This window comes from Danio aesculapii, chromosome 5 (genome assembly GCF_903798145.1).
Source record: "Danio aesculapii chromosome 5, fDanAes4.1, whole genome shotgun sequence".
Taxonomy (NCBI): Eukaryota; Metazoa; Chordata; class Actinopteri; order Cypriniformes; family Danionidae; genus Danio; species Danio aesculapii.
This window is the reverse complement of record NC_079439.1, coordinates 50,648,098-50,670,566: the sequence shown is the minus strand read 5'-3', so window position 1 is coordinate 50,670,566 and position 22,469 is coordinate 50,648,098. Positions and strand designations below refer to the sequence as shown.

Sequence of the window (22,469 nt, the reverse complement as noted above, 5' to 3'; positions counted from 1 at the left end):
GTTAAATACTTGTGCTACATGACAATATAAAAGCTGTTTTAGTTCTCGTTTATGAGATTTAAGGTTTGGTACTCTGCTGATGTCTGTTCCGAAATGACAGCGTCAGTCTGACATCATTTGCTATGGTTTTAATGACACGCGACTTACATTGACAGGTAAAAATCCGATCTACCTGCTTCCACTACAGACACAAGGACACAGATGCGATTTATATCTGATTAATTTCCACATAAGAACAAGGCCTGAATCTGATTTGAGTAAATCGGAATCCATGTGATTTGTTCCTGCTTACACGTACATGGGCCATATCCGATCTGTGCCACATGATAATATGAGATAATTGGGTCATTTGAACCATGCAGTGTACATGCAGCCTTAGTTGGATCACCTTGACAAGTTGCATCAGCTGTGTTTGATTAGGGTTGGAGCAAAACTGTGCAGAGCTGCGGCCCTCCAGTAATTGAGTTTGAGACCTATGCTTTAATTGTTACTCCAAGCACTTTAAATGAAATGTTGAAGTTCAATGGTGTTGTTAGAACTGACTTAAATGTGCAGTAAAGGTGATCTGCCAAAATGCTAACCAGTTAGCATAATATCTTTGAAACACGGTCCCATCCCTCAAATCCAAAGCCACACGTCCTGAAACATGACCATGCACTTTAAAGATGACAATAGACAACCCACTAGATCATGTCATTAGTTAGAAAACTTTATAATACTACAATTCCCAACAAAAAACTGTGTTATATCTAGCACATTTTCAGTTGTGTACAATGTGTAGCAAGCAAAACTTGTCATAATGTGTAATATTTCATGCATGCAAGCATCACTGGTCTCACTCACTCTCAATCTCTCATGCACTTTGTCCTAAAGTGACTACTATATGCTTAGTGCTTGGCCGGCAGCATGCAGGTATTCCACTTATTACTAAGCTATACTTACGTGATATCATAGAGCAAATATTCAAAGTAGCATGGTAAACAATACAGGGACCGTGTCACAGGTTGTCATCGTTCAAAAACGAACCAATGTGAATATAAAACAAACTTCACCTCGTTAAAGCAGGCTGGCGGAAAAGCACTATTTACTTATGTATCACTATTAAACTAAATAAAAATCTACATTATCAATTCTGTAAAAGGTCCCTTATGAAATTGAAAACAACCACTGAAATCTTCCGGCGAAAGATTGATGTGGCTAAACAACCGTTCCGCACATATAACCCATTCGTAAAACAACAAAATCTACATAAGCCAAAGTCTCTTTATATAGTCTTTGCATAAGCTTCGCGTGACTAAAATAGTTTTAAAACATAACATTACCTGTCTGAAAGAAATACTTCAGCCATTATGTCATCCTTCCTCCAGCATGCAAAAGTAACTCTAAAATTGATTCCGGATTTTAAAGTTTGAATTGAGCATTTTGTTTTTACCTGTCTGTCTCTGTCTGTCTCTGTCTGTCTCTGTCTGTCTCTGTCTGTCTCTCTCTGTCTCTCTCTGTCTCTGTCTGTCTCTGTCTGTCTCTCTCTCTCTCTCTCTAGTGCACGCGTAAATGGCAGATCTGCATGAACGGCTGCACAGATGTACAAATCTACATTTGTTGACTGACAGTTTGGGCTACTTATCAGAATTATGGGAATTGTCAGCCCAACAAATTTTAATTGGATGAACATTTTTTAGTCTTATGTCTTACCCAGAATAAAAAAAATAAATAAATACATTTAGATCATTTACATGTAATCATTACTATTAGAATGTGAAGAAACTTTCAACCAGCACAACATAACATGTTTCTGAAGACAATCACCTACTGCACATTTAATGTTTTTTTTTGTTTAATTTATCAGTGAAGGTAAAAAACAATATTTTTACAGGATCCTAAACCGAAAATAAAAAAAAATATTTTCCTCTGCAACAACAAATCATGGTTAATAATCCATCTACTTCATTGCACAAAGTGCTGCTGGCTACCACATTAGTATATGCAGATCAGGCTCTAATGTTTTCTCACATAAAGAACGTATATAACGCATATAAACGCATATAATATATAAATATGCGGCAGTTGGAATCTCTTCGTGTAAACAGTAGTGGGGGAAGTAATCTGCACTGTTTCTCAGAAGTCATTCTTCAGCACTTTAAGACTAATAACACTGGCAAAAAGGTAGATCAGTCTGTGTTTCTCAGATGACTCATCCATACTACCTGACCTGACGGTAAGTAAACAGGTGATGACATGGCTTTGTGAGTGACAACCATCTCAGGTATCTCATTGGTGTGACAAAGCCAAGTAATCCTCAGGCAAGCCAATGAGACATCACTCCCGGTGAAAAAGGCTAGCATATTAGAAACGCTGGATAAACCAGTCTAGAAGTAGATGACAAAAGCTAACCTACTTTTCAAGTTAGACTAGGCAAACAAAGGTCACAGAATCTCTTTTAATTCAGAATCTAATATATGAAACAAGCAAAAGGATCCTTTATGCTATTTGCAAACCAAATACTACATGTTGAACTGAATGAAACTGAAACCAAATTAAACAGCAAAAGAAAAGCATCACACATGGACCTACAAATGACAGCTGAGGGAAACAGTTAATGTTAGAAACTCCCTTAAAGTGTCACTGAGATGTGCAATATTACAGAGACAAATAACAATATTAGATTTACAATCCACTTTGGGGAATATTTCAGCATGAAATGAGATAAACAACAAGAAAACAGGTTTCCGAATTGGTTGTAAAAAGTGGAAAAATTAATTGAGGTAAAGTTGGTTTTATATTCGCACATTTGTTCATTTTTTAACAGTGACAACTTGTGACAGTGCTTATATTGTACTTTGAATATTCAGTCTGAAAACGCATGCAAGTATGACTTCAAAACAACATTAGCACTATTTAACTGACTGTGAACAATGTTGTACTTCGACAGCTATTGGCTGCTAATACAATTTCCCTATTTAGAATTTGCAAAGAATACTTGAATGAAATTATATTATTAAGGAGAAGTCTGAAAGTGCGAATATAAAAGCCAACTTTATAAATAGCAAGCCAAGAAAGTCTATCCAGTTGCAAATTTATAATATTGCAATTTACAATATTGTATAATTACCATTCTTATTTGGATACCAAAATAACATACAGTTCATCATTCACAATAAAACCAGATAGTAAACTAGTTTGTTTTAATGTTGATTTTAAGGGTGTGCATGATATTGGATTGATTCATGTAGCCACAAAATTAATTCTATAAATCATACCATAACTTTGCATTGGATAGCCTACTGCAAATAATCAAGCAATGAAGTGTCAGTTTACTCATTTTTAAACTCTTGGGTAACTCCAAAGTTGTAAATGCGTATCTAATTAAATAAACAAGTCTGTAGATAAAAGGGTCAGATGAATTAACTCTGATATGACTATCTATGACTGTCAGTCATGCATGTGTATTTATCTTTGTATATTGTCAAACAATTATGCAAAAGCAGGTGAATAGAGCACCAACCATAATTCAGCGTGTGAATAACACCCTATAATAACAATTACTCAAACAAACACACCTGCGTTTACAGTGAAGATCAAACATACACGAACTGAATGTCTCTGTAGTGTTATTATAATTTAAAAAAATACTTTACCATTTCGTCCTCGTCCCCTTCATTTTCTCCTTCTTCGTGACCACCCCCATTTATCGCTTCTATCTCGGCGCTGTATTCATCAGAATCAATTCCTTTCACTTTTTCGTCAAGACCTACAAAATCTGAGGAGTGACGTTTAAGTTCCTCAAAGTGTAATTCGGACTCATAGGGGTCTGCTCGCGTCTCGCCTTCTGACAGCGTGTCGGAGCCCGATGAATCTTCTCCGCCGCCTCCAAATGTTTCTGACTGCTCACTCTCCATTGCCCTGAAACATCAAGTTAATTGTCTAAAACAAACCACATGCTGAAGGACAGCTGATCTGAGCTCTAGCTGAGCGCCGGAAAGATCTCACTCTACTGTACTGCTGTGATTTCAACTGACTTTAATGTTAATGTCATAACAAAAAGGTATTAAAAGTGAAGTTTGTAGCGCAGCACTGTAGCGCGTCCTGCTCAACGCATCGCTGCAGTGTCTTTAACTTATAAATCTGTTCTCATTGGAGAACCAAACTCCGCCTATCGGCCAATGAGAAAAGAGCGCGCCGGTCAAGTTTTTTAATGGCGCACTGTTAACCCTTGAGACCTCAGAAGAAGAAAATGGGAAACTTGTCCAAAGATATGCTCCAAACACTTCATTAGACACCGACGAGAAATGACTGACCATGAAGTGGCATCAGTACAGTAACGTTAGGCTATGGTACAGTAGATGAAAGGGGCGTGTCGATTTTGCACCGAGGGAAGCTAGGCTGTAGTAAAAGGTAAGAGGGCAAAAATAATTCATTTGTATTTATTTAACTTATTTAACTTTTACTTGTTGATTTACCAGCACTTTAAAGGGATTATAAATGGAACAGTATGCACTTAAAATGCTGAGTTTTTAACCCAACGCTGGGTCAAATATGAACAAACCCAAAAGTTGGGTTGAAAAATGTTTTATTTAATTTTAGAAAAGCATTTTTTTCCTATATTGGATACAACGTTGTGCTACAACAACCCAACATTTATGGTCTGCTGGAACTTTTGAAGCTTTTGAAAACAACATTGTATGAATAATTATAAAGTTTATCTGCATCCAATATGTTCTTGTTTTGTTAAGGCCAGAGGATTTCAAGGAGGTCAGAAAGGAGGTCAGAAAAGAGCAGTGTTCATGGAAAGGTTTGGAGAAAAGCATTATTATTATTCTTATTAAAGAATATTTTACTTACAGTTTTTATATTTACAATTATTAATAACTTGTAGATAAATAAAACATGTTATTAAGGTAAATAAGCAAACAAATTAATAACATGTGATCAAAATATAATTAAAACAACCCAATATTAATGATTAATAAATAAAATAATTAAAACAAAAATATGATTAAATATATATAAAATTAATGTGTGTAGATGTTATTGTGTATCACAATAAGCTCTTTATGAAATCAACAATGCATACTACTACAACACATAATACTCCACAGCAAAACAGTATGCACATACATTTATTTTGTAGCAGAAAGCTTGCAGAAAATTCACCTCTGCAATATATATATATATATATATATATATATATATATATATATATATATATATATATATATATATATATATATATATATAGTTGAAATCAGAATTATTAATTATTAGCCCCCCTTTGAATTTTTCTTTTTAAATATTTCCCAAATGATGTTTAACAGAGCAAGGAAATGTTCACAGTATGTCTGATAATATTGGAGAAAGTCTTCTTTGTTTTATTTCGGCTAGAATAAAAGCAATTTAAAAAATTTTAAAAACCATTTTAAGGTTAAAATTATTTGCCCCTTTAAGCTATTTATTTTTGATAGTCTATAGAACAAACCATCATTATACAATAACTTTTCTAATTACCCTAACCTGCCTAGTTAACCTAATTAACCTAGTTAAGCCAATAAATGTCACTTTAAGCTGTATAGAAGTGTCTTGAAAAATATCTAGTCAAATATTATGTACTGTCATCATGGCAAAGATAAAATAAATCAGTTATTAGAAATGAGTTATTAATACTATAATGTTTAGAAATGTGTTAAAAAAAATTATCTCTGTTAAACAGAAATTGGGGGGAAAAATAAACAGGGGGGCTAATAATTCTGACTTCAACTGAATATATGTATGTATGTATGTATGTATGTATGTATGTGTGTGTGTGTGTGTGTGTGTGTGTGTGTGTGTGTGTGTGTGTGTGTGTGTGTGTGTGTGTGTGTGTGCGTGTGCATGTGGTTGTGTGTGTGTGTGTATGTAATTGCATTTTGCAGGGGTTTTTTTCAGATGTTGCAAACATTGCATGTCATAGATATTCTGTGTATATTACACATTACACCATATTGTGGTAATTGTGGTTCATAAACAGCTTGTGCTCTCAGTTAATCACTCAAACCATAAAAACATCTCAGATTAAAGATATCCACAGCGCTGAAAAAAAAACAACTCTATTATAGGTGGACAAAAGAAACCGCCACACACGTTTAACGTCAATAACATGCACAATACACATTAGTTTATTTGGATTAACAAAATAAAATCTGAAAATATTGCAAATACTCTTTAAAACATAAAACAAACTGTATAATAAGGCATTACATAACAAACATACAACAAATATATCTGCCAACATTGTGCACATTAAATTTAAAGGATGTAAAATCGATGTACTGTGAGCTATTTAGACAGTTTAAGAGTTAGTTGGCATACTTCACACACTAGATGGCGCTCATTTACAATGATTTCTTGTAAAGGGTTATTGATGTTCTATTGCAAAGGATATACAAAGCTAAATCAATATCTGTTCTATAGAGTTACACACACCTAAACACAAGTTAATCAGAAAAACGATCACTGGTGTACAGTCAAACTGAAGAGGAGTCCAATTAAAATTTTATATTTTGTGTTTTTTATTTCATGTTTGAGGTTTTTGTAAGGGAGTTCAGGGTTTATCAATAAATTGTTTAACCTATGATTCAGATGTTATCTGAAGCTTCTACTTGCACATTTGTAGTTGATTCAGAAAGCAGACACTTTCAATTTGTCAGATGTTGTTGGAGACAAACCAAAAGCAGTTTTTTCTTTTAAGGAAACTTAGGACTTTTCATGTGGAAGTTGCTTTTGTGAAGATGTTTTATATTTGTTTATAAGTTATAATATATTTTTTGAACAGTATAATTAAAATGTACAGCAAGATAGTGGGGGCTGATTACAAACTTATAAACATATAGGTGACTAAAGGCCAGTTAGTCCTCTCTGATTACACCCATCTATTGTGTACTAAATTTAAACTGCTTCCTTTTGAGATTTATCAAACAAAAACTCAATTTTGTGCAAATCAAACAGATATAAGAATTATTTTGTACCTGCTGAAATCACTGCAAATGTGCATGTGTGTTGGTGTTCTTGCTTATGTAGAATTGCTATTTTTAGCCTGGGTTCATTTAGTCTTTTTTTTTTAAATATTGGATGAATTTCTAAAATTGAATTGGAGTTTATGGGTTGCAAAGTCTGTTAATTGGACGTTATTTGGAAATAAAATGTAATTATATATAATCATATTAATTATATATATATATATATATATATATATATATATATATATATATATATATATATATATATATATATATATATATATATATATATATATATATATATATATAATTATTTTGGAGTTAAAATATGTGGAGAAAAAAAAATATAATATAATAAATATAAAAAAATAAATAAATCAGTATTTATATTTATTTATAAAATTCAATGCTTTTTTAAGTCTGCAACAAATCAAATGAGGGTCTTGTTGTTTTGGACTGATGTTTGACTTTTTTACCTTTTCTGTCTGAGGTTACATAACATGGAAATTTTATCACTACAATTATCATCTCACCATCATTGTATCATTCTGAAAAGGTGTTGATTCAGTCTAAAAAAGAATGTCATGGAATCAGCTAAACAGACTCACTCATAAAGAGCAAAACAACCCACTCTTGCTTATCTATATCAGGGATCAAAACCATCGGCTTTCATTCGTCAGGTGATCAAAGTGATGAGTGGTAAGGTATTGATACACATATAGGTGGGGGATTTTAAAACTGTGCTGTACATTACTCTAAAATTCGTGACCAATTTCCTGTGAACATCCCTTTGACGGAGGGATAGCTCACAGAAAAATGAAAATGTAATTACTATTTACTCACCCTCGAGCAGTCACAAATGAGTTTCTTTATTTTGTTGAACACTAAATTAGAAATTTTGTAGAAAGCTGAAAAGCTATTGACCTCCAAAGTAGGAAAAGTCAATAGTTACATGTGTCTAGCTTTCTTCAAAACATCTACTTTAATGCCAACAAAATAACAAATGGCTGACTCACATTTTGATGCTTAACCAAGACGTTGGAACAACTGTGGATTATGCGATTATGCAAGGAAATGTAAGATTTCGTTCTTTGTCACATTCATTTCTCAGAATGAGCTGCACTATGTAAACAAATTGAAAGGATGTTCTTGGTTTCTTCAAATTTTATCAAAGCCACCGATCACCATGTGGTTAGCGTTGTTTGCGCTGTCACAGAAACATGTTCCATGTTAGCAGCGAGCTGGGTAAAACTCTTGACTGAAATGTAAAGTGGAAGCTTTTGAGACATCTTCCCATTTCATAAATAACATTGCTGCTTGGTAGATGCTGAGATTGCCATCTACTGTACTATACAGAGACTCTTAGTAGATTGGCAGTCAAGGATTAACTTTTCCTGTATGTCTGTTCTGGGTTGGTAAATGAAATGTGTACTGTAGATCCTGTTAAGAGCTAGCAGGCTAGTCTTGTGTTATATATGGCAATGTGTTTCCTACACTGGGCCTCCTAACGTTGAAGGCTCTGAAGTGTGAATATGTCTCTTCCTGTGTGTGTGTGTGTGTGTGTGTGTGTGTGTGTGTGTGTGTGTGTGTGTGTGTGTGTGTGTGTGCGTGTGTGTGTGTGTGTGTGTGTGTGTGTGCGTGTGTGTTTAGAAAGAGTGATGTTTGACATCTCATAGCACTCATTTCACGTTCTCTAAACTATTTCTATTAACCGTATATATTATATAGATAAAATCCTAAAATCGTTATTGTTTAGATAGAATACTAAATAATACTGGATTTGTTAATGGCCTTTGATAATACAAGCTTGTAATATTTCTTAATTTACAGTTGGATTGTTGTTATTTTAAGTTAAATTTTTAACTAAATCATTGAGTTTGTCCATATTTTAGCGAAACTTGGGCTAAAACAACACCAAATTTTTTTAGAGTGCATATTTATTTATTAATACAATAACCTCTTTTCAGATACAGAACCAATTCATTTATATTTTATTCAACATTAAGTGTTTTAGAACATACACACACACACACACGCACTCACACACACACACACACACCAAAGCTCAAAATATGTTTCCTTGAAAGCTGTAAAGATTCAAAGAAGTGAACTCTATTGACAGTTCATTTCTGTTTTTCTGAGATCTGTCAAATGAAACCGTTCACTCATTTCACAAAAGTCTCAAAGGCTTCAGAGTAATCTAAGAAAACTGCTTGCTTCTTAAAAAGACGTGTTATTCTGTAATAACATATCTAACTCAAACTTCAAATCTAATTCTATTAGTTGTTTAATGATAGCAAGTATTTGGAAAGGAGTTACAAAAGATTTGGAAACATGTTTATGACAGAGCGGCATCATCTGAATCACTTAAATATAACTGTGTTGTTTCATAAAGCATATCCAAATAAACACAGAAAACAACGCATATCCACGCCTGACAGCACACACACACATGAAAACAACAGATATAAAACATAAAATATAATATGTCAATCGTGTGTTATAAAAAATGCTGTAAAGTCATTATTGACACAAATCTAATGTTTAGTGAGAAAATTAAAGGAAAGGTTCTCAAACCATAAGTTATTTTAAGTGTCAAGACACTAGCCTCTACAAAGTTCACTAATACATGTTAAAACTTCTATTCTGAGTTTACAGAAGTGAAACTGTTTTTCTACACAAGTTTCTAGACCTTTGAGAATTAAGATCCAACTATATGCTGATTTTGGTATAGCATCTTGCCATATCGTAAAGATATTTTGTGAGCAGTATGGTTTTAGAAAGAAGCATTTGAACAAAGTGCAAATGATTTTTCACAACAAAAAAAAACCTTTTTCACCTTCTTATATGACTTTCTACCGTTTCTTCTTTTGTGTTCAGATATGATGCAAGTTCTGTTGCAGTAGTGACATCCAGTAAGAAAAACAAATACTATGAATAGTTGCTGGTCGCCAACATTGTTCAAAATATCTTCTTTTTGTTCAATTGAAAAAAAAAAAAAAACACAAACTGTTTTAGAACTAGTCAAGAATGAGTAAATGATGGCAGAATTGTCATTTTACCTGACAAATAATACAGCACTTTCCATCTGCACAGAAGATGTTATGTTTGGTGCTTATAAGGGCCAAAAATGCTGTGCATACATAAATGTATGCTGTCTAGGTAGGCAGTTCACTAGACTCTGAGACAACCTATGAGTGTTTTTGGACTGTATAGTTTTTTTTTTTTTTTTTTACTATTGGGAAGGGAATAACCCACACTCTTCCGTTAGCTGCTGGCTGCATGTGTACCCGCCTGTCAGAGGAGGCGACAATGCGCAAGTGTTCGGCTGCATTTTACTTCACTCTAGGTATGTGCATTAGATGTATTTTCAAGAAAGTATTTACACTGAATCTGTCACACTATTGTAGTTTATTAAGAATTCTGCTGAAATTAGAGTTTTTTTATTAATGCATTTCAGGTTTCATATCTCTCTGTACAACTGAAGCATCCGCAGGTCAGTACGATATGTGTCTGTGCTCTGTGTATACATGTGTGTGCATTGACTTGAGTTTGAGATCATACTGAAGCTCTTTCGTGTGACATGTAAACTGGTGAATAAATCATTTAAAATGTTAAATAATAAAGGAAACTATTAAAAAACAAGATTCTGACAGGCTTTCTGGGTCAGACAGCCACAGCATGAGAGCTTTGAAACAAAAGATCTTTGTACAGATTTCTTGTTTAATACTCTTTGAAACATTCTTACAGTATGCTGGAGTACACAAGATTAATTTGTGCAGCTTACAACATTTAGTTGGTGGACAAAGATATATGAAAAACTCCTAACAGCTTTCTGTTGTAATTTTACAGAATCCTGTACCTGCCAAGCATTGTCAGAGAAAGATCAGTGTAACAAAGAAGGTAGGAAACAAATATTTCCATGAATTGTGTTCGCTACGCTCAGCATAAATGAGTACAACCCTCACAGATATTTTTGTTTTACAATAATTTATTTGTGCATTTATATTATACTCAGCACCAAAGCCAAAACTGGAAATAATCTAACAATAAATAAATAAATCAATAATTAAATAAGATCAGATTCTGAAAATTAGTACACTCAAATTAACATGTTGGAGGAAAATATTAAATACAATTTTAATAATCATGAAAAATCAAGCGAAACATAAAAAATATTAAATTAGTTTTGGACAAGTTTTTGGAATGACTTGTTTTAATGTATTATCTTTCTATTCCTAAAGATGTTAGATGACCAAACCCCTATTTCAATGGATATAATATGTTCACTAAAACGGTTTTGTTTAAATTCACCTAAATATATTGGTTATATTCACTGAGAAATAAAAATATTCATTTTTAAATGAGTCTGTACTTACTTATGCTGAGCACTCACTCTTTATACTCATTTATTCTTTGGTCTTGTTGGGTAAGGCAAGGGACATTGTTTATAAGGTGGAAATAAGTTGCTCTAACAAATAATTAATGATAGAAATAAACTAAATCTCATTATCACAAATAACATTTTCTGTGTTACATAAAATTAAAATAATTCTAAGTTTCAACTTTAACAAACATCTATTTTCCTTTTATTTATTGTTCGCCTTCCCTGGGATCACCCTTCTAAAGGACAGTCATTCAGAAATCTAAATTGGTTAAATGTAAATAATACTTTATTTTGGTTATATTGAATGCAAAAGTAAATATTAAATGCTTAACATATTTTTATTGTTGTATATCAAAATGGTCCATGTTTGTAATCATTGATAGTTCATATTACATTGTTCCGCCATCGGATGGCAACAAACACAGTATAATGATCATCCTTATTCCAGAGGGCTGTTGAATGCTTGATTCTGATTGGTTGATGAACATTTCAAGGTGTGCAGTTATTGTCACTGAACAGCATGGCTAAGATTCCAGGTTTTGACCATATACAGTTTCATATCACTACGCTAAATGATTTTGGATATTTCACCATCTACAACTGTCAATCAAATCACAATGAAAGAGAAGGCATCCTATTTATTTTTTGCTTTGCTTTGGCTTTCATGGGGTTAATGTTGGTGAAGAAAAGTAAGATGAAATTCTGAAAATGTATCAGTTTTGTTCATGGGTCTGTTCCTGATTCATGATTTCCCTATGACATACTTTATATGATGTGCTTTTGAATTAGCAATTCAGACTTTTGCTTAGCTGTTAATATAGTCCGCTTCAGGTCTGAATTTGTGGCAGAACAAAGTTCCTCACACTAAAGGGTTTATTAGAAGTTTTAATGTATAATTTATGCAACTGATAAAGGTGATAATAAGTTGAAGGAAAGTGAGGGAGTGAATCTGGACAATGTAAAATTTCTTAAAAGCTGGACAGCAGGAAGCACTTTTAATTACATTGTATTACACCTTTTTTTCCAAGTCTTATTGTTTGTTTCAATTTACAGAAAGCCATGTGATTGTGTTTATGTAATCAGTGGATATCTTTTCATTTCACAGGTGTCCATGATTTGAGATGCTTCATAAAGTATAAAAAAACTCAACCGATGTCCATTTGTGAATGGAAGCAAGGAGGCAACATTTCAACCTCATACAAATTCTACACTCAAATGTATGTTTGCAAACAATTTCAACTTTTTTTTGATTGTAGCCTTAGGCCAGTCTTTACACATTTTAGCTATTGATTAATTGTTCATAATTATTTGGACCAAATTTACAACTTCTCTGTATTAAAACTGACAATCTAAAGCATCACATTTTAGAACTGTGTGTTTCTGAAAAGTAATTCAAGTAATGTCGGATTTCTTTCTACATTTAATGTAATTTTTGAAAAATCAACAAAATTAAGGTACAAAAACAGAAATATGTCAAAACTTTACCTCTTTTTTTTTTGCAAATAACACATTGATCTTGTTGCATGTAGGTCTTCTCCATTTTTCTTTCTTTATTTTATTTGTTTGTTTGTGACACGGTGGCTCAGTTGTTAGCACTGTTGCCTCACAACTAGAAGGTCACTGGTTCGAGTCCTGGCTGGGTCAGTTGGTATTTCTGTGAAGGGCTTGCAAGTTCTCCCCATGTTGGCGTGGGTTTCCAGTTTCCCACACATTCCAAAGACATGTGCTACAGGTGAATTGAATAAGCTTAATTGGCCGTACTGTATAATTGTGAATGAGTGTATGGATGTTTCCCTGTACTGGGTTGAAGCTGGAAGGGCATCCGCTGTGTAAAACATGCGCTGGATAAGTTGGCGGTTCATTGCGCTGTGGCAGAGTAAAGGGACTAAGCCAAGAGAAAATGAAGTAATGTTTGTTTGTTTGTTTGCTTAAATGTTTGATTGTTTTAGGGATGGGCTGATTTGTGGACTACCTATTCTTTTGTTGACTTACTGTATGTTTACGTTTTTACTATCTATTATATCCTTCTATGACTGCCCCAGTTCCATAAAAGCCCTAGCATTATGTTTTTCTTTAGTCCCAGCTGAAGATGTTTGCATTGGGTATATTTTTATGAGTTAGGTAATGAGCAGTCTTTTTTTTTTGTTGTTGTTGACAGTTGACACAACAGAATGTTTTCAAGCATGTTACCATTTTGTCTTCACTTAATATTGTCTCTACTTTGTGAAGTTTATTTATAAAATAATTTCAAGAGAATCATGTGCTTATGATTGACCATGGCTGATCCCACTTTAGTTATCTCATGATTAACCAATCAGACAAATCCAAACGCATCATATCAAGATGTTCGAGTCCCAGCTGGGCCAGTTGGTGATTCTGTGTGGAGTTTACATGTTCTCCCTTTGCTCACGTGGGTTTCCCCTGGGTACTTCGGTTTCTTCCCTCAGTCCAAAGAAATGCATCATAATTGAATAAACCAAATTAGCAAAGTATATGAGCATTTTAGGCATTCCCCGCAAAAAAATATGCTGGTACAGTTGGTGGTCCATTCTGCCTCGGCAACTCCTATAATCAAGGAATGACCGACGTTGAAACGGGAGGGAACCCCTGGCTCAAGGATCTTCTGAACTCAGGGCTCTCTCCCAGGACAGCCTGCAAAACATGCCTTGTTTTCAATTATCGGCTAAGTGTGAACTCTTGAATCGATTTTGAAGTTTTCCATGGGGTCTAAGTAATTTAAGTAATTAGTGTGAAAAAAAAGTGTTTGCTTTTTACTGATTTCTTATTTTTTGCATGTTTGTCACACTATAATGTTTCAGATCATCAAGCAAACTTCAATGTTAGACAAAAATAACACACATCATGCAGTTTTTTTTTTAATGAATCCTTTTAAATGAGGATTTTATGATTAAGATAAAACTAAATACAAAACTACACAGCAGTGTGTGAAGAAGTCTTTGATTATTAATATTATTGACTATTGCAAGTTATCTAAAACGCTTGATTGCAGGTGTTACAGCTAAAGGTGGCCCAACCACTTATTAGGTTTAGGGGCAAACACTTTTTATGTATTGCTATATATTACCCAGAATTCGGTAAACTAAATTGGCCATAGTGAATGATTGTGTGTGTGTGTGTGAATGAGAGTGTGTATGGGTGTTTCCCAGTGCTAGGTTGCAGCTGGAAGGGCATCCACTGCATAAATCATATGTCACGGAAGCAATTGCAGGTTAAATCAGTGAAACAGACTGAGTGGCTGCAGGAAATCCTAATGGTTCTTTGAATAATAATTGATTTGACTTGACTAATGTATTGTTTACACAGTAATTTTTATATAAAACATTCACCAAATATTGACTTTATTTACTTTTACCTGAAATGAGAAAAAAGTTGTAGATACTATATGAGCAATAATGGTAATAAACATAATGACAATGATCACACTACTAATGCAACATTTAGATGTAAATAATTGCTGTGAAATTTACAAAAATTACATCTGATCATAGCAATTTGGGTATGTTTGCAAATGCTCTCCAATTTACTGCACTATGCACTGTTAAGAGAACTTGGTAAGTATGTTCAGATAGATCTGGCTAGGACTGTAGTTTAAATTGATCTCTTTCTCTGCATGACATTTTGAAATTACAGTATAACATTTCATTAAATGTGGGAAAAGATCTGACAGGTGTGTATCATGATGTATATAGGTGAGAATTTATGTATATTAAAGGGACAATTCTCCCAAAATGAAAAATTTCCTCACCATTTACTCAAACTCAAGTGGTTCTTCAAAACTTTAAAAAAAATTCTACCATTGAAGACAAAACAATATATTCTAAAGAATGTTGGAAACCATCACTCATTGACATCCATAGTAGGAACAAAAAATATCAATGACTATCAAAGTCAGTGGCTGCTGCTTTCCGACATTCATCTGTATATTGTGTTCAATTTTCATTTCAACTATCCCTTTATACATGTATTACATCTTCCACATGTATTAAATCATTTTTCCTATGTACAGTAGAAGTAAATGCAGTTGTGGATCTCCACACCAGAAAAATGCAACTTGGACTTCCAATGAATTTCCTTTCAGTATTAAGTATAACATCACAGCTCACGTGATTGGAAAGAGGGAAAATCTAAGCTGTATCTACAAAAATTTCAGTGGAATACCATCACAGATGAGTGTGTTATTGTTTTTTTTTTATTTTTAATTATTATGCATTCATGTTTTAACAATTTATTGGTTGCAAAATCTGTTACCAGAAAAAAAATTAAGAATATGTTCAATATTATTTTTTTTTATTACAGCACTATGTGGGCCTCATTCAAATGTCACTTTTAAAAGAAGCTCAGGCCATCTTACTCTTATGGTTGAATGGGGAGATGAAAGTAATAACATCGAAAACTTCCACGTAAAGTACAGAGAGTTCAACTCTACAAATTGGAAGGAGGTCAGTATCGTCCAGCAGTTTCAGTTTTCATTTTGTCCACCAATAACTATGATTGATACCGATGCAATTGAATAAAACTAAGCGATCTTAGCTATCACACATTAAAGGGTATAAATATGTCAGATAATTAAAAAAACACTGACTTTTCTGTTCAAAATTCTGATTAAGATCTTGCAATCATGTTTAATCGACAATTAGTGCAGGTAAGTGCAGGCATCCGCTGTGTAAAACATATGCTGGATTAGTTCCACTGTGGCATTCCACTGTGGCAACTCCTGATGAATATAGGGACTAAGCCAAATGAAAATGAATGAATGAAGTACAGTATGTGCTTTCACATACCTCACAATATAAGCAGCTTAGAAGTTTTTTAGTTAGTTACAGAAAGATCTGAAGTAGCACTTTGTATTAAGTCCACAATATACATTATAAGTCAACAGAATGCACAGCATGCTTTTGTAATATAATAATGGTGTGCCTATGCGGTACATACCTGTAGGTATGAGTAAATAATATGTAGTAACAACCTGGAGAAAACAAACAATAAGTGTAAGTAAAATTTCTTCTGTTGCCAGCTAAACTATCATAAATATAAATATGATACAACACAAAGTTTGGATCCCAGTGCAAATAAAGAGAATCACTATGCAGCCTTGATAGCATTTACTTTGGTCCTCCGTATTTCAATCTTAATAAAATCAGCTACTGCTTATCTAGTACATAGTATATAGGACATACAATGGGCCTTATCATATGCCTGGCGCAAACCTAATTTGATGAAGCACAACTGACCAACTAAAAGCTGGTCTAAAGTCCAGGGCAGAACCTGTTAGTACAGCGCCTATGCAGGTTCAGACACTTACAATCGCTTACGTAAAGTGCATACAACACTGTTTCCTTATCAACGAAAGTAAAGGAGTAAAGTAAAGTTTAAAAGTAACGTAAAAAGAAAGTAAAGAGGCCAAATGGAGGAGGCTCGTTCTTTATCCTCGCATTGCAGATGGTCTGTTTAACTGTTTTTTTGCTAGTGAAGCATTCTGGTTTTCCATTCAGGTTTTCCTCTTGCAAGTCCGCCATGTAAATAGCAAATGCACCATGGTGCGACGCAATTGACTCTTAAAGGAAATAGGAGATGAAACTGTGATTGGTTTAATGCACATTATTCTCAAAACACATGCATAACTCATTAAGAGAATAAGCATAACCCTGTTAGACCATGCGCTGCGGTGCAAACCGTATTTTTCATCCTTAAAATAGCAAAAGTGAATTTGGACCCGTCCTTAATGCTTTTGTACCATGCGCTTTAGACTTTGTGCCTAGATCGTTAAAATAGAGCCCAGTAAGTGTAACATCAGCAAGCTTCAGCATCAGCAGACCTTATTTCTTCAGATGAAAATGGATTTTAGGCAAATTATTAATCTATGTGAGTACTTATTAATTTAAACTGTTCTTAAATGTAAAAGTATCAAACATTACAATAATCATCGTAACCCGTCAAAGAATTAATAGCTTTTAATATCGAAGCAACATGGGTTTGGGAAAAAAAACCTTTTGAGAATTTTTTATAAGTTATAAACCATTGATAAATTCATGAAAGAGACAAGTTCACTTGCTGTAAAATTCACCTCATACCAGCCGGAAGTCAAATAATCAGTTAAAAATTATATTTTTTTATTATTTTTTTAACCACAAAAGATTATCATGCTTTGTATTGCAAACTCTTGTAGTTATATTATTTAACAATATATTTATTTATTAATTAATTAATGTAAACAGTCTGCAAAGTTTGGTAATAAAAATTATTATTAAATATACTGTACTGTCTCTCAAAGAAAACGTCTGCTCTGAATCACCTTATCGAATTGTTATACTTTTAGAACCTTTTTGCCTGCTTCCAATCTATGACTAAACAAAGTAATACTGTACATTTGCATAAAATTCCCACCTGCCCATGACATACAACATTTAACACCTTGAAATGGGCTTTTAGTTTCTGACATTAAATAGATTATTAAAGAAAGACCAATTAAAACACACTTGGCTAGCTGATCAACCAGAGCAGACTTGGCTTATGGTAGAGAGGGGTTTACAGACCTTAAAGAGTTAGGTTACCAAAAAATGAAACTTATGTTATTAATTACTTACCCTCGTGTCATTCCAAACTGCAAGACCTTCCTTCATCATTGGAACACAAATTCTACATCGGTTCAGTGCTTGTGAATGCGAGCAATATACTCAAAGACTATATACACAAAAAGTGTCACTCTTATAGTTTTGGATGGGTAAAATGTAATGGTCAACATGGCGAATAAAGTACAGGAGCCAATCAGCCATCGCTGTAGACTGACGAATCTCCAAGGGAGGGGCTCGGACTAGCTTTGAGTTTCTGCAGATTTTGTGTGATGTGAATGTTTCGAAATGAAACTAATGACACAATTGTTGTTTAATTTTTATTGGTGATTCCTAATATGAAATGTAATCTTAAGCATGGCAAGCAGTTTTGGAGAATTTGACGTTTCCTCAAATTCCTGAGCATACTGCCTGAGAGGTCTTTCAAAGATGACCACTGAGTGTAATGACTTGCCTTAAAGGGACTTTGATATACTGATACAGTTTACTGACAGTTAAGTTTTAGTTTCAAATGCAAACAATAACATTTTTGCATCTCTTATGACTGAGGTCTTGATTAGACTCCCATAAGACTTTACACTATAGACTCTACAGATAAAAGCATGCAGTGTATTTATTACTTAGTCACTTAATCACATGTAAGTTACTGTGTGTATTTTGTGCATAAAAAATATTTACACATATTAGTAGCACAGCTCAACTGTGGTTTTTACAGTGCTCTGTGGCATTTGATGGTGTGGTGAAACACACTGGAAGTGAGTACAGTGCAAGTCAGCTGCTAACATGGAAAGCTTTGGTACAGAACAGAGTGGTGGTGTGGTGAGCCACCACTGTGTGAAAAAAAGAAGGGTTAACTACAGTTGAGAACTCCAGTTCCCATAAGCATCTATCTATCTATCTATCTATCTATCTATCTATCTATCTATCTATCTATCTATCTATCTATCTATCTATCTATCTATCTATCTATCTATCTATCTATCTATCTATCTATCTATCTATCTATCTATCTATCTATCTATCTATCTATCTATCTGTCTATCTGTCTATCTGTCTGTCTATCTATCTATCTATCTATCTATCGACAATTAGTAACCAAGGGAACAAAGTAGGGTAACATGAGGATGAGACAAGTATGTGTTACAGAAAATAAAGGGACCAAATGAACAGAGCAGGGGCAAAGAAACTAGAAACGTGACATAGTTATTTTTAACAGTGTGTTTGCAGTCTATTTCTATGTGCTTCTGATAAAAACAGGGCCATATTTAACTCATCAATTCTACTTTCCTTGTGCTTGCAGCAACTGTCTGGAAACAACAGAGAATGTGTGTTGTGGAACACAACATCTTCTCTGTCATATGAGTTGCAAATACAGTGCATTCCCACTGCAAAATGTGCACAGTGTTCACTCAGTGAGATCATGATGGTCCCACCGGGTAAGTTGAGGATAAGGGTTACCAAAATACAAGTTTATGTATTTTTACTTCGGTTTCCTGAAACTGTCTTTATAGTTTTTCTGAGTGGCTTTGGTGCATTTCTCACAACACTATTTACATACAACAGTTAATGCATTTCTCAAAACAATTAGTCATTTGTGCACATCATAGTAGCAGATTCTCATTCCTTCCAACAAATTGAAAATACTTTTGGACATGTATCAATTGCTTTCGTACAACTCTCTGCTGTTTTATAACATTATCATTTGCTTATGTCATGTCAGTCAAAATTAACTAAACTTTTGAATGCTGAATAGTCATTCCATATAAAACTGATAATCCTCATTTAATTACTTGAGTCATTACATACAAAAACGTTGAACTAGTTAAAATTTTTTTATCTTTTTTCCTGAAAATGTCTTCTAAATTGAACAATTTCATAAATGATTTACAGACCCATGTATGTTGTAGGTTCTGTTCCAATATGTACTGCAATATTGTTTACACTTGTGCACAGCTGTACTCAAAGGAAGTTTATGTTTGTTGTAAATAAGGGTGTATTTATTCTTTTGCACAATGCTGTGAATAAATTAGAATTGCAAAGAGCAAATGCAGTAAAACTGTGAAACGTACATATTCAGTGTCTTGTACTCAGATACCTCACTAAATGCAGTGATGTCTAACTTTACTGTAGTTTTCAAATGGCTGTGCAAATAGTATACAGTGCTGTCTTGAGCATTTTCAGGAAGTGTCACCAAAATCTGACTTTTTTGCATTGGAAAAAATTAACAGAGTAAACTGTCATAATGAAAACATGACAAAGTCATCTGACTATCTTTTTCATAAACTATGGTGTCAGGACTTTTCATCTTGATGACACTGACACTTTCATTTACATGAATACTTGCTTTTGAGGTATGAGCTATCCATTTTGAGCAAGTGACACACCTTTGCAGGTTATCAACAAGGTTTTGCAGTTTGTACTAATTGTTTTGAGCATTAACTGTTGTGCAAATGTAAGTGTTGTGAGAAATGCACCAAAGTGACTGAGAAAAACTGTAACAGTGAAGTGTGTGATTTCTGTCGCAAAACAGAACAAGTTGCAAACACCCTAAATTTGATCATCTAAACAAACCTGAATTGGTTGAGCTCATGTTATTTTCAGCTGCCTCAGCTGACATTCTTTTGTTTTTCTCTAGAACTCACAGATATACCATCGATCCAGTGGGAGATTCAAGACCATATTGCAGATGGCCATGAGGTCAAGACTATAGCTGGACAGAGAAAAGTGGTTGTCATGTGGAAGGTACTAAAACATTTCATTTTCCAATTTTATTGGAAGTAAAATTATTTTATTTATTCATTCATATAACATTGCACATGGTTTAATAATGTATTATACACTGCCCATCCAAAAAAAGTCGCCAATTGGATTTAATTTAGGAAATATGTATAAGCCTTCCAACAGATAATTACTACATGGATTATCATGTTTGAGCTGGTAAGAAGTTATTTAACCCTAACTAATGCAAAGAGAGGTTGCTCATTACTTAAACAGCCATGTCAGGTGTTAATCTGTTTCTTTTTATTGTCATTCCTCAAGCAAGGAAAACAGATTGCTGAATCTGCTAAAATTGAGTTAAGAACCTTTGTAAAAACTGGAATAGTGGGCAACTATCATCTTTGTGGAAGATTTTTGGTCAGAAAAAAATGGGAATGTTTGAGATTGGCGATCACTAAAAAACCTGGGGAAATCAAATAATAAAAAACAGTAGAACTCATTGCTATTAATGGTGATAGTAAAAGCATTTCCACATGCACAATGAGAAGGCAACTAACGGGATTGGGAATAAACAGCTGTGTAGGCTGAAAATTGTTTATCAGTAAGGTTAATTGTAAAATAGACCTCACTTTGCTAGGGAGCATAAAAGTTGAATTCTGGAGCAATGGATAAAGGTCACTTGATCTGAAGATTCCAGATTTACCCTGTTCCAGAGTAATGGGTGATTGAAGGTACCAAGAGTATTGGGCTGTTCCAACTAAAGTTTTTTTGGCCTGTTGGAGAAAACTCTTGTGGAGAAACACTTGATAAACAATTTCAGAGACATTTATTATTTTATCCGGATTTTTGATGACAGAATGCATGTTGTAGACATCATGCAGTGATTGATTGCAAAGCAACATGTAGTCTGGCATATTTTTTACCAACAACATTTTATCTAGACAAAATGACATAATCTAGTGGCATACGACATACAGTAGTTACTGTCGTAACAAATAAAAAATATTGTGTAATCCAAACACTATACAGAAACTAAAAACAAATAAATATATCACAAAGTGCAACTTTGTAACCTAGTAGACCAACGGGGAAAGACAGATGAAAACAATGCTCTTTCCTAATAAATATCTGTGTAAGTCAAATATAGCCTATACAATAAATGAACCAATTAAAGCACAAAAAATATATCGCAATCTGAAAAGTTTTAAGAGAAATAATGCTGAAACTCCAAACACATTCAACCCAAAGGATGAGTTTTAAAATTCAACATTGTGTGAAAACCATAAACACACACTTGTGGATTCTTTTTGCTGCGACTTATCGACCAAAAAGAAATCTTAGTCAACCAAGCCTTTTCCACTGTTCTGGCAGCCCTACGTAACATACAAGCCTGTGGGGACAGTGCTGTGATCTGGGGATGCAACAGTTAATCAGTTCTAGCTTTAGCAATGTTATGGCCCAAAAAATGAGCTCGGATGACTAGCTGAATATACTGAATGACCTGGTTACTCCATCAATGGATTTTTTCTTCACTGATGGCATGGACATATTCCAAGATGACAATGCCACACTGTTAGACCTTACCGGGCTTTTTTACCGTAGAATACTGGCAACACTGTTGCAAAGTAGTCACTGTAATAGTTTGGTTACAGTAAGTAACTGGCAACAGTGTTGCCAGTATTCTACTGTAACTGAACCATTACAGTAAGTAGCTGGCAACAGTGTTGCCAGTTAATTACTGTAGCTAAACCATTACAGTGAATAGCTGGCAACAGTGTTGTCATT

At 33.9% G+C, this 22,469-nt stretch overlaps 2 protein-coding genes across 6 annotated transcripts in view; one reads left to right on the top strand and one right to left on the bottom strand.

Moving 5' to 3' along the window:
* mast4 (microtubule associated serine/threonine kinase family member 4) overlaps positions 1-4,095 on the bottom strand; it is a 205,034-nt gene extending 200,939 nt beyond the window's left edge. For all 5 annotated transcript variants that reach the window (XM_056458429.1, XM_056458430.1, XM_056458433.1 and 2 more), the window contains exon 1: positions 3,636-4,095. In XM_056458429.1, coding sequence (XP_056314404.1) covers positions 3,636-3,896 — 261 coding nt within the window. In that variant the 5' untranslated portion in view covers positions 3,897-4,095. The remainder of the gene's footprint in view (positions 1-3,635) is intronic.
* Positions 4,096-10,302: 6,207 nt separating this feature from the next.
* The window catches only part of LOC130229558 (uncharacterized), a 32,658-nt gene continuing 20,491 nt past the window's right edge, over positions 10,303-22,469 (top strand). Inside the window, exons 1-8 of the mRNA XM_056458428.1 lie at positions 10,303-10,338; positions 10,450-10,485; positions 10,842-10,892; positions 12,482-12,593; positions 15,404-15,567; positions 15,694-15,836; positions 19,267-19,402; positions 20,602-20,708. Of these exons, the coding sequence (XP_056314403.1) occupies positions 12,529-12,593; positions 15,404-15,567; positions 15,694-15,836; positions 19,267-19,402; positions 20,602-20,708 (615 nt within the window). The 5' untranslated portion in view covers positions 10,303-10,338; positions 10,450-10,485; positions 10,842-10,892; positions 12,482-12,528. The remainder of the gene's footprint in view (positions 10,339-10,449; positions 10,486-10,841; positions 10,893-12,481; positions 12,594-15,403; positions 15,568-15,693; positions 15,837-19,266; positions 19,403-20,601; positions 20,709-22,469) is intronic.